The 16,818-nt window shown below is 42.0% G+C and overlaps 1 protein-coding gene across 1 annotated transcript in view; it reads left to right on the top strand.

Annotated features, from left to right (window-relative positions):
- The window catches only part of SLC23A3 (solute carrier family 23 member 3), a 1,305,121-nt gene extending 1,294,248 nt beyond the window's left edge, over positions 1 to 10,873 (top strand). Inside the window, exon 13 of the mRNA XM_044073709.1 lies at positions 8,568 to 10,873. Within this exon, the coding sequence (XP_043929644.1) occupies positions 8,568 to 8,890 (323 nt within the window). The 3' untranslated portion in view covers positions 8,891 to 10,873. The remainder of the gene's footprint in view (positions 1 to 8,567) is intronic.
- The last annotated feature ends 5,945 nt before the right edge of the window (positions 10,874 to 16,818 follow it).

The raw sequence follows: 16,818 nt of genomic DNA, 5'->3' as shown, positions 1-16,818 counted from the left end.
TTGGTTCTGATCATCTGTACCCAGGAGGATGGAAGTTTCACGATCATCTGACAAATATCTAGGACTGTTCCTATAAATTCCAATGTTTGAGAATGTTCCAACTGAGATTTTTCTTAATTTATGGTTATGCCTAACACTGTACAGGTGTGGATAACAGAGTCCCTTGCTTGGATAAGTAGATGCCTGGTCGGGGGAGAAATGAGCCAGTCATCTAAATAGCGAAACACACGGAATCTTTGTCATCTCAGGTGAGCCACTACTACTGTCATGCATTTGGTGAACACTCTGGAGGTGGTAGTGAGTCCAAAGGGCAGTGCTCTGAACTGGTAATGACAGGCTCCCAGCTGGAAGCATAAATGCCTTCTGGATTGCCTGCCCATCTTTATATGGTAGTATGCATCTTCAAGGTCTATGGAGCACATGCAATCACTCTGTTCCAAAAAAGGAAGTATGGACTGTACAGTGACCATTCAAAACTTTAGGTAAACTGACTTGTTTAGTCTGCTGAGATCTAGTATTGGTCTCCAGTCCCCTCTTTTCTTTGGAACTAAAAAAACCATGAGTAAGTTCTAAATCCTCTCTGGTCTGGGGGCACCTCTTGGGTGACTCTCTTGTCCAGCAATTTTTGTATCCGAACAACTGCATGATCCCTTTGACTGGGTGAATGTCCGGGACTTTCTTGTTTGGGGGAGGCAGGTGGAGAAAGGGCATTAGGTAACCTCTAGATATTATGCTCTGCACCCATACATTGGTGGTTATGTTTAGCCAGGCTCTCCAGTGCAGGGAGTTTTGGGAACACTGAAAGGCTTTACCAAAGAAATCTCTCTGGGACCTTGGTTCTGCTGGCCTCCTAAGCTGTGAGGGAAGAATCTTCCAGAATTGATCTCCCCTGCCTCTGGGGGAACTCTCTCCATATGTGTCAGGATAAGACCCTTACGATTTTTTGAACCATATTTTATCAGCACCTCTCTGACTCTTTGGATATGGTCTCTGAGGGGTGGAAAAATGTATGCCCATGGCAGAAAGGGTCTTACCTTCCTTTTCATACCTGGATAGCATATCTTTAACCATGGGACCAAAAAGGGACGTGCCATCAAACAGAGGATGAAGACTTAAAGGACTCCGTAAAGTTGCAAAGGCACATCCAGGCATACCTTCTCATGGATATGCCTGAACCCGCCACTCTACTCTTTCCTTCAGCTGCATGTGATATAAGCATCAAGGAAGCGTTAGCTATAGAATGTAGGGTTGCCAACTGGGAAGTAACCTTTTCTCAGACCCCTTCAGCTACATCTCCCTCAAGGGTATCTGTGAGCTCCTTGGTCAGATCCCTCTGAAGTCTAGTAAAATGGGAAAGGTAATTCAGCAACCACAAGGCAAAGGCTGCTGAAGAGAAAACTCACTTGATGCATCTATCCATCATGCTGGAATCTTTACTACAGGGATGGATAGTGGAACTTTCCTCTGACAGTTCCTTCTTGGTAGTTGCTGCAATGACCATGGAATTTACTGCAACCCCTTTAGTCCAAAACTTTTTATCTGCTGGCACAGTAATTATTTTATCAGGTCTCCTGGGAGTTGACACAATGGAGTCTGGGGTCTCCCACTCTCACCAAAAGATCAAGTCAATGAGCTTGTCAACGGGCGGTGTCACCTAGGAGGTAGATGGTCGGGATCCAAATGCCACCAGGTACACTGACTCCTCAGGTGAAGGATTACTGGTCTGTCAGCCACCTCTCTGTTTCAAGATCTCTAGAATGTCCCCAAAGAATACATCCTCAGGATGTGACCATGGGGATCCTTCTCCCTCATCAAGGTTGGTGTCTTCCATGGCTGACTCCTCAGTGGAGTCCAAATGTTTCCTTTTACAATTCCTCTTCCGAGGGACCTCATAAGTGGGATACTCTGGGGAAGTATCAGAAGAGATGGGGGTACCATTACCGGTATCCTGGGGGATAAGGACCCACTGTCCCTGTAGAATGTCAGTCAGAATGGGTGCGCAAGGGCTGCTGATTGTGGATCTGTGGACGGAGGTGCCTTCCTGGTGGTACAGGCAGCTATGGCCCTCTCCAGAGCTCCAAAGGCTGACTGCTCCTGAGCAGAGAAGGCCCCCGGATCTGACAGGCCATGCCCATGGACGAGGGACCTCTCAAGCTCCAAAGACAACTCACCTGGGGTCAAAGCCAGAAATGAGCTGACCTGTGCAGAAGCCCCAAGGTGCATCAACTGCTCAGAAGGTGCCAGAGTCAAATGCACCCATGGTCTGTAAGGCTCACTGTGGCTCTGAGAGCTCTCTGGTTCCAAAAATGCTGAGGAGCTCCAAGCACAGGCCCAATCCAAAGAAAAAGAAATTCTCGGGTCTGAGCCAGAAGACACCAAGTGTGTCGGATCAGATAGCTCCGAAGCTTGACTTGAAGTTGGAGGAGGAATCAGTGGGGGAGTGGATGGCTTTGAGAAATCCTGAACCTTATGGGTAGGAGCCAAAGGGGAATTAGTAATGCCATGTGCCCACAATATCTTCTGGACCATCCATTCCACGTCTTCTTCTGTAAGGTTTCTGGTAGAGTGGGAAGAGGAGGCGGACGGAGATTTGGATCTGCTAAGAAAAGGGGATGGTTCTGTTGATGGTGCTGGGTCAATAGATTGAGAGTACTTGGTCCAATGGAGAAAACTAAAGCAATAAATATCAAATAAACTGTCAGGAGGGAGTATAATGATTCAGAGAGACAGGGAGAGAGAGGTAAAACAAAACAAAAGTTTTAGCATTGTGTCTGTGTCTATCAGCCATACAGGTACATACACAGTAGGACTAAACATCTGCTACAGCATGCAATGACACCAGATGGCACAATAATATGATATGGATAATGGACCTAATGGAAGATGTGTGGACAAGGATGCAGATGCATATTAGCAACAACCTTAGGGAGCTATGTGTGACACTAATGTCTGCAATATTCTGATGGGCATCAGAGGCCAATGATGGTGTGTGGGTGTGCATGAGTGGGTATGTCATGTGAGATAAGGACAAAGAAAGGCTGTGGGTGCACAGCCACTGGTTCAAACTATGTAGGCCAACATGCTCAACATACCAGTATGCTGTACCACAGACAGATATGACAATGCTGGTAGATACATGGACATTTAGTGGAGCAATGTATGATAAGTATATAGAGAGGTATAGTTTACTTTCTGTAAGACCACCTGGGCTGTGGTAGTGCCAGACCACAGTAACAGGGCTAAAGGCCTGGATATCTGACTCTGTATGTCAGTGGGTATTCTGTAGAGGAATGCCATGACGGGAACATGTCTACAGCTATGAAAGCATGGAACCCACTAAACATGTCCTGTCTACATGTTGGGTATATTGCAAGCATAAACATAAAGTTGTGTCCAGCAGTATGTACGGGTGCCACATATAGATTTAACAGTTACCTCAACATAATTATGACATTGTGTAATATACTGTAGTTATCACAGCCAATAGTTGCCTACAGTAGTTCAGTAATCTTACTTTACACCTAAATCTGGAGAGATGATCTATACATCTCTGAAAGAGAAGGCAATTCTCCACTATCTGATCAGAAGCTGAAAACAGTAACAAAAAGGAGAATCATCATGAATTATATACGCTGCCAGGGCCACTGTACCTCTGTGTAATATACTGCAAAACTGACCTAGCATGTCGTCTCTTTGACCTCTGTCACAGAAGGTCAAGGTGATGCCTCTGGAGGTCATTGTCTGGTGCCATACTGCTCACCAGAGCAGATGATGCTAGCAGTAGCAGCCATTGTTCTGGCAGGGCTGTGCTAGACATTCCACCTTATATTTGCGACCCTCATAAGAGTTCCCCCAACAGACACTCCTATTGGTTTCTGTACACAATGCACAGAAATATTTTGACCCTGCTTGAGTACTACTCAGGGGCCATGTCAATTTTAGCACTTTCTGAATCCATAGCCACTTATCTGGTCACAGTCCAGAGGAATATGGTAACTGGCTCACATCCACACATGCTGCAGCTGAAATGGGATGCATAGCAAAGGGCAGCTACTTTGAGCAACATATCATGATGCCACCATAATATACAGTGGCAATACATGATATGGCAGGATGGTATTAGAGTAAGACCTATATAATATAAGGAGTGTCAAAGCAGTTCGGTAATCATATTTGCTTCCACATATGCACTTTGGTATCACTATATGCGATACTGAAACAATACTTTTAACTATGTTTCTGCCGGAGTCACTAATCCACCCTCTCATGCATAATGTGTTTTGCAGGTACTCATGCGACTTCACAATGTCAAATGAGCCATACAGTGCATCCCTGGTCATGTGTGCAAAGCAATTCAGAGACATTTGGTCTACAAGGCTCGTTAGCATATGAGATTTGAAATTACATGATAAAAACAGTTAGTCATTACACTACTTATCAAGCTATAGAATTTGGTACAATGAGAAAAACAGACTCAGAGTACTTATAGTGGAGCAATCTTTTAATTTTCTTCAATCATTAACAGTACATATGAGATAAGTAAATGGAAACTCCTGGCTGCAAATGTTGATTATTGTTTTTTAGATTGGTTGAAGGTGTATGCTGCTTTTTGAGTTACATGATAATACTTTGGGGAAGGGGGTCCGAGTTTGTGGGTTGAGCTGACAGCAGGTGACTTTTGTCTGGGGAAATATGTACATGGACATGGGTTCCTTACATGGTATGACAGTTGCCTTTATTGCAATTAATGACTAAATGCCACACCAAAAGGTTTGATGTGTGTTGTAGTAAGTGGGATGCATAGGTCCTGTATTTAGGCCAAGGACTGTTTGTGTCACAGTGTTAACATCTTTTACTCATTATGTGTTCTGTAGGATTGCATACCACATATCCCACAATTTACGCTAAGAGAGGGGTATGGCTGTACAGAGAACATCATACAGTGTGAGACTTTTGAACAGTATGTGTTTGTCTGTTGGGGGACCAGTCAAGCACTACCAGTAGTTTTTGTGCCAGAACTCATTACCTGCATCAGTAGGAGTATGACTGCAATGGACCACAGATGTGGCCTGAGACACTGGTATGTCACTCACCTTTTTCAGTCACCTTCTCCAGAAAGAGACTGTGTGTGTTTTGGTAGGTGGAGGAGGGAAGGGGGCCTAAAATTCCATTAACTAAGTTTACTGGCCTTTTATTGCTTTACTGGGTTTTGTAATAGACTCAAACTTCTTTTCCATTTCTGGGACTAACATGGGAGAGGATGGCCTTAAAGACCTATGCAATATTTAAGGGCTCCCCCTTACTAAATCTATGCTGTTGTCCTGTATGCCTGAGTTGTGACTGGGTCTCCACAAGCACCCTGTGTAGAAAGCCCTCTGACATGCTGATGGATGTCCCGCCATATGACACAGCCTACTGTTGTTCTGCATATACAGTTAGAATAGGGATCGTATGCCAGTTGTTTGAACTTTGTGGGTAGACATATAGTGGCAGATATCTACAATGATGTCATTGGCAAGGTGAGTAAAATACAATGACATTTAATTGCACTGCTGGGCCCTGTAGTATTTCTACAGTTCTAGGGATAGACAGGGTGAAAAGAAACACAATTTTACCAATCCACACACAACACATAGCATGCTCTAAATATTCTGATGTTTCTGCATCAGTACCACCTCATAATTACTGCCACTGAAGAGCTGGTGACTGTACAAGTGGCTTGTACCTGCAACACAGGCCATGATAACACAACATTTTGGTGTAATGCTGAGATGCAGGTTTCATATATAACATACCAAAAGATTGCACATATACATCTTTTAATTTACAGGAAGGCACGCCTGATACAATGAGAAACAGGAAAAACTTATATTGGGCAAAGAATGACATCCTGATGCAGAATGGATAGCAGAAGATCCAGAATGATAGAACAAATTGAATCTTTTGGAAGAGTCTGTAGTGGGACACTATGGAGCAAGTGGGGCGTGATTGATGGCCACAATGGAATGCTTGAGCAGGTGCAATGAAGGGTTACTGACATGCCTAATTATGCATGCAGCAAGGCAGCCCTCGAGGCAAAGGTGTGAAGGACCAGAGATGGGGGGATCCACTGGCAGAGTCACCCTTAACTGACAGATGGAGGAGTTGTTGACATCTCAGTTTGGAGGGGCACAACAGCTCACTCATTCCTAGTGGAGGACTCAGTCTTGGAGGTGAACTACACCAAGCACCTTATATGTCATTTAGAGATGCCCAGGTCAGTATTACTAAACATGTAAAACACTCTGTACAACCTGCCTAACTCACATCAATACAAACAATGAGCATGCCTATTTTGCTGCTACATGCACATGCAGACTGACAACAAAAAAGAAAGACAACAGTTTCAGTCTGCTCAGGGTGTGTTAAATTTAGATTTTGTATGGTACTATGTTACACAGGTTTACCTTCACTGTGTCACAGTTGCTGATAAAAGGTGCATTCACATAGCCAGATAATTGCCATGAAGAGCCATTTTAAGCCTAGCCAATATCTTGAGGTCAGAATCAAACTGCGTGCCTTATGTTTATGAAAAGAAGACCTTAACCATTATGACAAATATACCTGGTATATTTAAGGGTTTTCACGGGTACTTCATTGTTAGTGTCTTTCATCATGGATATAGCATACCTGATGTAGGAGACCTGTCTGAGCCCAGTGATGAGACACCACCTCCTGGCGCAAACAGGGGTCATGACAGTGATATTAGCCATTAGTAATGTAATACAGTGGCAATATCCCCTTCTCTTTCCATGAACACTCCCCTTGAGCCTGTATAACCCAACTCTCAGTTCCAGAATGCCACAGAAAGGGAAGAGTTAGCTGACACATAGAGACATCCTTGGCTGCTGTTAGTTCCATTGAACATGGGGAGGGAGGTGAAGGTCAGCATACTGAAAGCCGGCAATGCCATGGATGTCACTCCACTCCAAAGCTGAGTGTCTCTGTAGCCATTGCTCAGTATGTGTGCAGGGCCATTATACAGTAGCAAGTGGATAACAATACAGCCATAGCAGAGCCTGCTGGGGTGGTACTTAGTCTACGTAACATCCTGCTGGAAGGGCTAGCCCATTTATGTGGCATATTAGAACGTCAGCATAGGGGGTCTGCACACTACAGATGTCTGTGTGGCCAACTGTTGTGGCATGTGCTATTCTTTGGCCAGGCCTCCTCCACATCTGCTGTGGAAGCCAACCACGGGATGGGCAAAGGAAGGTGCAGGTTCCATAGCTTCATCACATCCAAATCTCCATCCAGTGCTGAAGGCATTGCATGACGTTGTAGCTGCAGCTTATCACAGCAGTCCTTTCCGTGATAAAGCTAAACACTTAGTAGGTTATCAGTAAGAAGAAGGTGGAAAAAGCACTAGACTAGTCAGGAATATAACAGACCTTAAGAAAACAAATTATTTTCATGGCCTTTAGGAGTCAGATACGTTTAGAGATGCTGATGTTGATAACAGTCTGCTTCATAAAAAGCCAGGCTGAATCATGTCATCTGCTCAGGACTGAAAGACAAACTTAGCTGATGCCTTTACAATAGCTCTAAATTTAAATGTTATAGTAACTAAAGTATTGTTTAGATAGGCAGAGTGTATTATTTGTAGTTTTATATCATGTAATTTTAATGTCTGCATCTTGAAGAACTCAATGAATCAGAGTGTAAAATGTACACTGAGAAAGAAATTATGCTGTATATATGTTTTTTTATACACTGTTTATTTTATTTTCATTTTGCATAGATTTTTATTCACCATTGATCTGCTTAATGTTACTGTAAATGGTGGTGTCTTTGCCTCAGCTGATCATTACTGGCAGTTAGTTCAGCTATGATCTGGACATAAGGAAGCTTCCACTACCTACCTCATCGTGATCCTTCTCATGAAACATCTTTCAGAGAGTGCCTGTGGTCTCTCTAGATGATCCTAAAGCAAATGCTGGAGAGTTCTTAGCACCTTGGCCAGACAGTAAAACACAAATAAAGTGTTAATTCTTCACTGTTCTGAGTCTGGACTGAAGGAGGTCTATGTTTCATTAGTCCCAACATTGCTATAAATGTATATTCAAGATATACTCTAGTTAATCATATCTAGAATCAAGAAAGCAAGTGCAGATTTCTTGCATATCATGCATCTTTCTCAAACACATTTCACTGAACTCAGAATTTGCTCAATCACACTGCCCCATCTATCTTGAATAGACCACTTTACTGAATGCTTGGCTTCTCCTGTTTCCCATGTTTATTATTACGCCTATATTGTTAGGTTCAATACTTGAAGGCACTGCTTAGCTTTCGGGGGACAGACTTTAGCTTTTTAGTGTATGATAATGCCTGTTTGTCCAGTATTTAGAGTTTCTGTGTCTATAGTTTAGTAATGTCTGCATTTTGCATATTCAGTAATAAATGGATGGGATGGAACCTTCTACCTCTCTAACTCCCCTCTCCTGGTATGGGTAGTAACATTGTTTAAGTATGGTAAAGTACATTAACAGAACCTTTCAATAACATCGCTGTATGTATGACTGTAGGTACACTTGAGGAACGAGGACTTCTGGCCAACATCTCAGACTTCACTTCAGGAACTCAAGCTGCTCACCACTCTCAGTCAGACAGTCTATATAAGTTGCCACCATACTTAAGAAAATTGTGCGGATGCGAGAGGGTTAAAACAGCTCCACTTTGTGCTCACTGGCTTTTTGTGGATTATTCTTCAAAAGAAGAGATACGAGAAGAGGGACTTCCAGAGGAAAGAACAGATTTGCTGCTACTTTCACAGCCACATTCACAGGACATGAAAACAGTTAGAATAAATAACAATGAGCAATCTGTTCTCAGCATTTCAGACTGCTAATAGATAAATCTTAGTCAGACAGACATTCCAAAAGCACATTCCTAGGTTTTGCTGGGACAAACCCTTAGACTTCTAACTTTGCTTTAGATTGTGCACACCACTTCTGAAGGTTCCTCAAAGGACATGTCTTCTAAAAAAAAAAAAAAAATCTGCCTCTCATAATGCTGTGCCCCACTTGTATACTGCTCATTTCAGACTAACAAATTAATCTGTTCCAGACATATGCTGACTACATACTGGTTTGCACTGCTAATAAGGATTCAAGGTCATTACTGCATGAAGCAGAAGAAAATAATTTACAACCACAATGAAAAATGTGATATGTTCTAGATATGCTTCTTTAAGTATAATTGCATTTACCATCAGTCTGTCTTATCTATAAAATGATGAAATGCTGGTTATATTCTTACAATTAACCGAGTAAGCACATTGTTCTTTTATTTCCTCCTTTGATCATTCTGACTAGTTCCCAAAAATGTACTGACCCTCAGGTTTTCCCTATGAAGCCATGAAAAAGCTACCTTCTCAGCTTCTATCTTAAAGATTATTGTGGTAAGTGGAACTCAGTCCTTAGTATGGGACCAAGAAAGTACTAAAAATCTCTGCTTTTTCACTTGCGGTTCCTATATAGTGGAGAAGTTACTGTATGAATGTTCACCTCCTCATCTTCACTCTTGTCAGTTTCTGCCTTTTCCAATTAAAGACTCTGGTCATTTCTCAAATCCGAGTACTACAGCAGCAGTTAGTAAGAAAGTATTGCATCCATTTTTGCATCACTGGTCAACATGACCCAAGATAGGGCAAATATTACATGGATTAAGATTATGCCACAGAAGAATCAGAAGGCAACACCTGGCTTACGCTTCAGTTTACATGCAAGGTATTATACTATCGATCCTGTTGTGATATATTACTAATGGCTTGATGTTTAGGCAAACTCTTGTCAGTTTATTTAGGTTGTGATGGTCATATTGGGCTTGATGACAACTGTTATGACTATTTCTCTACATACTTGCATGATATAGCCCACCACTCACATTAACGTATTTATAATTCCCCCAGTAATCCATTTCCAAATATCTGTGTTTTACAATGCACCATACTTGCTGAAGTGTAACTTCTGCAACTTGCCAATTTATTCATAAAATATATACTTAGATTATATGTATAATAATGTTTCATAGACTATGGAATGCATTAACATTTTATAGACATAAAATACACAAATATTGCCATATCATTAGTATTATTCATTAATACTCAAGAAAGCACAAACACCAAACCATGATAGTTATAATGTATACACTTGATAGTACTACACAATATATAATAAATCATGAAACAGCAAGTAGTAATGTACTATCTTTATAGGAGAACCATTATCAATGTACTGTATGTAACATCAAAGTTTTAACCATACAGAAGTGCGCTCATACAGATGACGCTTACAAAAAATACGCTGCAGTAAGTTTACCCGAAACAGTTTCTACTCAACAACATGCCTTTGAATGTTTACCATTCTTTTACAGTTTACATACTTCTGTGAGAACACTTAACATAACACATGACTTTTTGGAGGGATGTCACAGTAGTAGCAAATCACAACACATGGGCTTGCTCACTGGTGAAGTTTCAGAAAATCTATTCCACCTTTCCACAGCTGTAATCATATTTCTGTCTGGAACACAATCAGTAGTAAAATTGTCTGCTGTTCATCCTCCAAAAAAATTACTCTAGCTTCAACCCACATTGTTTTTCTGAGCAGAAGACAATATGCGCATGTCTAGTGACAAAATAAATCATGAAACAGCAAGTAGTAAAAAAAAATAGATTCACAGTTGAGTAATAGACTAGGCTGCCTTGTGGACTGTTTTAAGCCTAGCCAGTTTCCATTTCAAGAGTGAGAGTCAAACCAAGTACTTTGTGACTGTGAGGTGAACACCTTAACCATTATACTAAATCTATCTATATCACACACACACACACACACACATATATATATATATATATATATAAAATTATATATATCAATAATTATTTAGCTACACACACACACACACACACACACACACACACACACACACACACACACACACACACACACACACACAACTAAAATAGTTATTAGGTAAACAACAAGAACAAATGAATTGGGTGGGGGTGTCCTTGATGCAAAATGATCCTTTCCTCAGAGATCTACTATTCACAGTGAGTCTCTGAAAATCCTCACACAACTGTACTAGTGGAGAATGACTGTAAGGATCATAATATTTGAAAATAGTTCTTAGCAACTGTGGATATTAAGGATGGGGACCATTACAGGATAATTATTAGTCCAGTTGTGTCAGAACCTATCCCACTCCTAGACTGTGAGTCTAGCTCATAATGCTCATTTAATGCTTTACAGTAGTCTATATAGTAACTTCTAAAACATCTTGAGTTAGTGTTCCTAAAATGCATGACAAACACAGATTTAGTTCCAGTTGATGCCTCAATTTTCAAGGTTTTACTATGCTTACCATAGTGGAAAACAGCATGCGTGTGTGTGTGTGTGTGTGTGTGTGTGTGTGTGTGTGTGCACCATATATTTCATGAAAACTTGTTTTTTAATTACTAAATTCCCTTGCCTGCCTTCAATGGAAGAATAAAAGAGGTGTCAGTTTAGCTGAAAGAGCTTGTAATCTCTACACAGTATGAAAACTACCTGTATGTACATAACATATTGCTCAAATGTCTTCCTCTTTTCTCATAGTTAGAAAAGAAGACAGGGAGATGAAGTGATTGGTTCAGAAAAATACTACCAAATTTTTAGACATGATAGATGGGCTAGACTTTAAGGAACCTTTTCATTGTGAAAGATTATGTAAGACTCGAAGTTCTGAAATACTCAATCCAAAAACGTATCTGTTGAAACTATGTCACATGTTAATTAATGTTGAATGTTATTAATATACTGTACTGTATGATTAACATTGTGCATTGAATTACTGTTCTGTTAAAATTATTTGTGGGGCTTTTCTCCCCGGTCCTTCGCCGAAAAAAGACCTATGTCCAGTCGGACTTTCCTGGTACACAAATGTAAAATAAATAATAAAATAAACAAACAGACTGCCACGAAGAAAAACATTTTCCATTTTTAAATATTTTATAGTTGTTGAGGCTGCTGATTCAAAAGGTTTCTGACTAAATATTTCTAAAATAAGTTTAAAGCCCAAAGGACAGAGTGGCCACTTTGGTGGGAGGGAGATAGAATGCAAAATCCATTTAAAAAAATGCTACTGATGGACTGGAAGAAACACATGGAGAAGACAGAAGACAAATGAAAATAAGAAGTTATGTACTTACCATAACGTTCCATCTCTGTTGTCTATTTTCATTTATCCTTGACAGATGGGTCTAGTTCTGGTATCAGAACTGACTTGGCCATTACAACAGCTCATGCCAGCGAAAAACTCTATAGCTTCATTTCTACCCACTATCCCCTCTCTCACAATTACCTCAGATTGAGTCTGCAGAAAATGTATATATAATAGAAAAAAAAGCCTAGCTGGAAGCCATATTTACTATGGTTGCAATGTCACAATAATTTAAGGATATATAATCCACTCCACTAAAAGAATCTTTAAAGGCTGGGGGATGGAGGGAGGGGATTCAAGGATAAATGAAGATAGACACAGATGGAACATTATGGTGTGTACATAACTTCTTTATTTGATGTTGTCAATCTTCATTTTATCCTTGACAGATGGGACAGAGTCCCCAGCTACCTTAGATCTTGGGTGGACTCAAGGAAGAATATTCCTGAGCACCATTGAACCAAAGGACACTCTTCCCCTAGAGACCAAGTCCAATTTGTAATGAGTAGTAAAGGTATGGGGAGAAGCCCAAGTAGCTGACGCACGTATATCATCCATTGAAGCTCTAGATTGGAAAACTGCTGAAGTGGCTACAGATCTTGTTGAATGGGTTTTCATTATAGATAAATGAAATGCAGTCCTTTAGTTATCTGGTCAGTCACCTTGCTGACTGGCTTGCCAAATTTTGCACTTGTAAAGGAAACCAATAGTTGGTCAGATTTTCAAATGTCTTTCATTCTGTGAAGATAGAAACGTAACTGTCTGTGAAAGTCTAGTAAATGTAAGGAATATTCACCTTTGTTGGAAAACTTTGGAAAGAAAACTGGTAAATTAACAGTTTGATTGACCTTGGGTAGAAAAGAGGGGTTTGTTAATAAAGAAACTCTATCTTTGTGGAAAATCAGATAAGGAGGTTTACACGACAAGGCCTGAATTTCTGAGAATCTTCTGAAAGAGGTTATAGCTACCTAAAACAATGTCTTCCAAGACAAAAACTTCAGATCACATTCTGCAGAAGGTTCAAAGGGAAAATGTACTATGGTCTGCAACACTATGTTTAGATCCCAAGGCAGTGTTGGATCTTTGAAACGAGGTTTCAACAATAGTGTGACTCTTAAAAATTACTTACAGAGTCTATGAACTCAACTCAGTACTGGCATAACCAGTCAGGAGAAGAAGGAAACCACACTCACTACAATTCCAGTCTCACATAGACCTACCACGACAGCAAACCAAACACATAATCACACAAAAACATACTTGGAGGCTCTAAATAAAGATCTGCCTAAGCAGTAGAGACCTCCAAAGCAGACACCCAAGCAACCGCTACCCCAAAACAAAACACGTGCAACACATATCTCACAAAGCCAGTGTGCCGAACAGTCACAGCCCTTAAGACTAAACAACACACCTGATACACTTGTAATAGGTGACTCTATCGTCAGGCACACTGACGTCCTGCTCACCAGGCTGAACAAGGAGAGGGTCACGGTGAGCAGCCTGTCGGGTGCTAGGATCCGCCACATAACACAAGCACTCAGGTCACTCCAAGGCAAGTACAAAAATGACTCAGTCATTGTCCATGCTGGTGTGAATGACCTGAGACGTACCTCCCTGGACTACATGAAAAGAGACATAGAGGAGCTCTCTGAGCATGTAGCCCAGGCCGGTATGACCCTAACCTTGAGTAGCATCTTACCCTCACCAAGAATGATGCCACAATATGAAGACAAGATGATCAATTTCAACAATTGGCTTAAGTACTGATGTCATTCAAAGGGGATCCAATGCCTGTCAGCTTGGGATGATATGCTCGACAAGCCACGATGCTTCGCTAGGGACGGCTTGCACCTGTCACCCCTGGGCTTTCGGATATTGGCAAAGGCTCCTGCTACCCCCATAGTGCCTTATTTAGGCAGGGCTCAAAAGACAAACCCACCTCCATAGGTATCACAAGGGATAAGAAACTAAGAGTAATGCTACTCAACGCCAGAAGTCTAAACCTCAAGATGCACGCACTCAAAACTCTCCTTAGCATGGAGAACATCGATATCTGTGCAGTAACAGAAACCTGGTTCAGGGCTCCTGAGAGCACCCCAGCACTACCAGATTATACCTCATACCATGCTTTTCGGCCCCAAAACTTGGACCAAACCACAAAAGGAGGGGGAGTATCGATATTCATCAAAGATACCCACACCTCCAGGTTGGTGGCAAAGCACGAAGCATCAGAGACTATCCATGTGCACCTAACAGTGGGTAAAACTGCCTTCCAGTTTATAGCCTGCTACAGACCACCCTCCCAAACCCAGGAACCCCACTCGGCCTTCCTGAGACCACTGGAAAATATGAAGGTCTCTCCAAACACCATTATATTGGGTGACTTCAACTACCCAAACATAGAGTGGGAGCATTACTCTAGCTCCAACACCCTAGCCCAAAGGTTCCTAGAATTTATAAACTCAAATGCTATGGAAAAACTTGTTACCACTCCCACAAGAGGGGAAAACATACTGGACCTGATCATCACCAACATGGGGACTCTATGCTCCAGACCAGAAGTGTATCCCTCACTGGTAAGATCAGACCATAAACTAATCTCACTGGATATTCACATCCCAACCCCACCCCCTGCCCAGAAAACCACAGTGAAAAACTTCTCTAAAGCAAATTTCACACTCCTCAAAACCGAGGTGGAATCCTTCAAAGCCCCCGGACCTGTGGAAAATATGGCCCAGACCGCAGAATCCTTTATAAATGCATTCTATGAACACCTTCAGGAATGCATGGATCATGCGATCCCAAATAAAACCAAGACCCAATCCTCCAAAGGCAGACGTCCTGTCTGGTGGACCCCAGCCATAAACAAACTATACAATAGAAGGAGGAAGCTACTAAATGATAGAGCAAAATCCCAAAAAGGGAAGGCATCACTGATCAGTATTAGCAAAAAACTACGGGCACTCATAAAATTGTCTAAGGCCAGCTTTGAGAGAAATATTGCACAGGACACTAAGGATAATCGCAAGGCTTTCTTTAGTTATGTTAGGAACCTGGGTGAGAATTCTCAGATATGCTCAGAATTAGTCCAAAATGACAAAAAATACACCGAACCCAGAGATATTGCCAACATCCTAGCTGACAGGTTCAGCGCAAACTCCCCCCCCCACCACCAAAAGGGCAAATATCTATCCCAGCAGAGTGCTGCCCCCCTGACATCTCAGATGCTCAGGTAAGAGCCGCCCTCTCCAAAGCAAAAAACACAGCATCAATGGGACCAGACGGTGTCCCGGGCTGCATCCTACATGAACTCCAAGAAGAGCTAAACCCAAACATAAAACTACTGTTCAATCTCAGCCTTACTACAGGATATGTGCCCAAAGAGTGGCGTACAGCAACAGTGGTCCCTCTCCATAAAGGTGGTGCATCAACGGATCCTGGAAACTATTGCCCCATAAGCCTGACTAGCTTGGTCTGCAAAGCTATGGAAAGGATCATCATGGACCTTATAAATAAAGATATTGGGGATGTACAGACACTGGATCCTACCCAGTTCGGCTTTGTTAAGGGCAGATCCTGCCTCTTAAACCTGGTTGATTTCTTTGAAACAGTCACCTAGGCCATTGACGAGGGGAAGGTGGTCCACACAGCCTACCTGGACCTCGCAAAAGCCTTTGATACAATACCCCACTCTGGCATTATAGATAAGCTCACCAGCTTAAATATAAACCCCTATGTCACTAGATGGATTGCAAACTGGCTCAAGGACAGAACCCACATGGTTAGAATTGCTGGAGCCATGTCAGACTCCAAACCAGTTACAAGTGGTGTCCCACAAGGCTCAGTCCTGGGACCTCTCTTGTTTGGTATATATTTCTCGGAGGTATAGGCCAACACAGAAGGACTGTGACTGACCAAGTTCGCAGATGACTGCAAACTGGGTGCCATAATCGACTCTCCAGCCGACACAAGCATCCTCTAAAAGGGCCTCATAGAAACAGACAACTGGTGCCAGAGCCATGGCTTCAAGCTAAATGCCAAAAAGTGTATAGTCATCCCCTTTGGCAAAAACAAAGTGCCCACAAATTACCACATAAGTGGTAATCCATTAAGTACAGAAGAAGTAATTAGGGACCTGGGGACCCAAGTTGATAGCAATATCTCATTTGACAACCACGTGGCCAAAGTGGTTAGAAAAACATTTTATATAGCCCACCTAATCATGAAGGGATTCACATCTAGATCGGGGAGGTCATCGTGCCTCTTTACTCATCCCTCATCAGGCCCATAATTGAGTACAATGCCCCTTTTGGGATGTACCTTACCAGACACCTGCAGCAACTGGAAAGACCCCAAAAGTACCTCACCAAGAGGATCAAAGGGCTCAAACAGATGCCATATGCTGCCCGGTTAAAGAAACTCCAGCTCTACTCAGTGGCATACCGCCTGTTCAGAGGCGATCTGTGCCTGACGTATAAAGCCATGTCCAACCCGGAATTAATGGACATGCTGCACCTCAGAAAATCCAAATCCCATTGAGCTACGCGCACGAGAGACTTGAACCTCATCACT

The sequence above is a fragment of the Protopterus annectens genome, chromosome 6.part0 (genome assembly GCF_019279795.1).
Source record: "Protopterus annectens isolate FY-2018-M chromosome 6.part0, PAN1.0, whole genome shotgun sequence".
NCBI lineage: Eukaryota > Metazoa > Chordata > Ceratodontiformes > Protopteridae > Protopterus > Protopterus annectens.
Note: the sequence above shows the minus strand (reverse complement) of the source record. Positions and strands in the feature narration are given on the sequence as shown.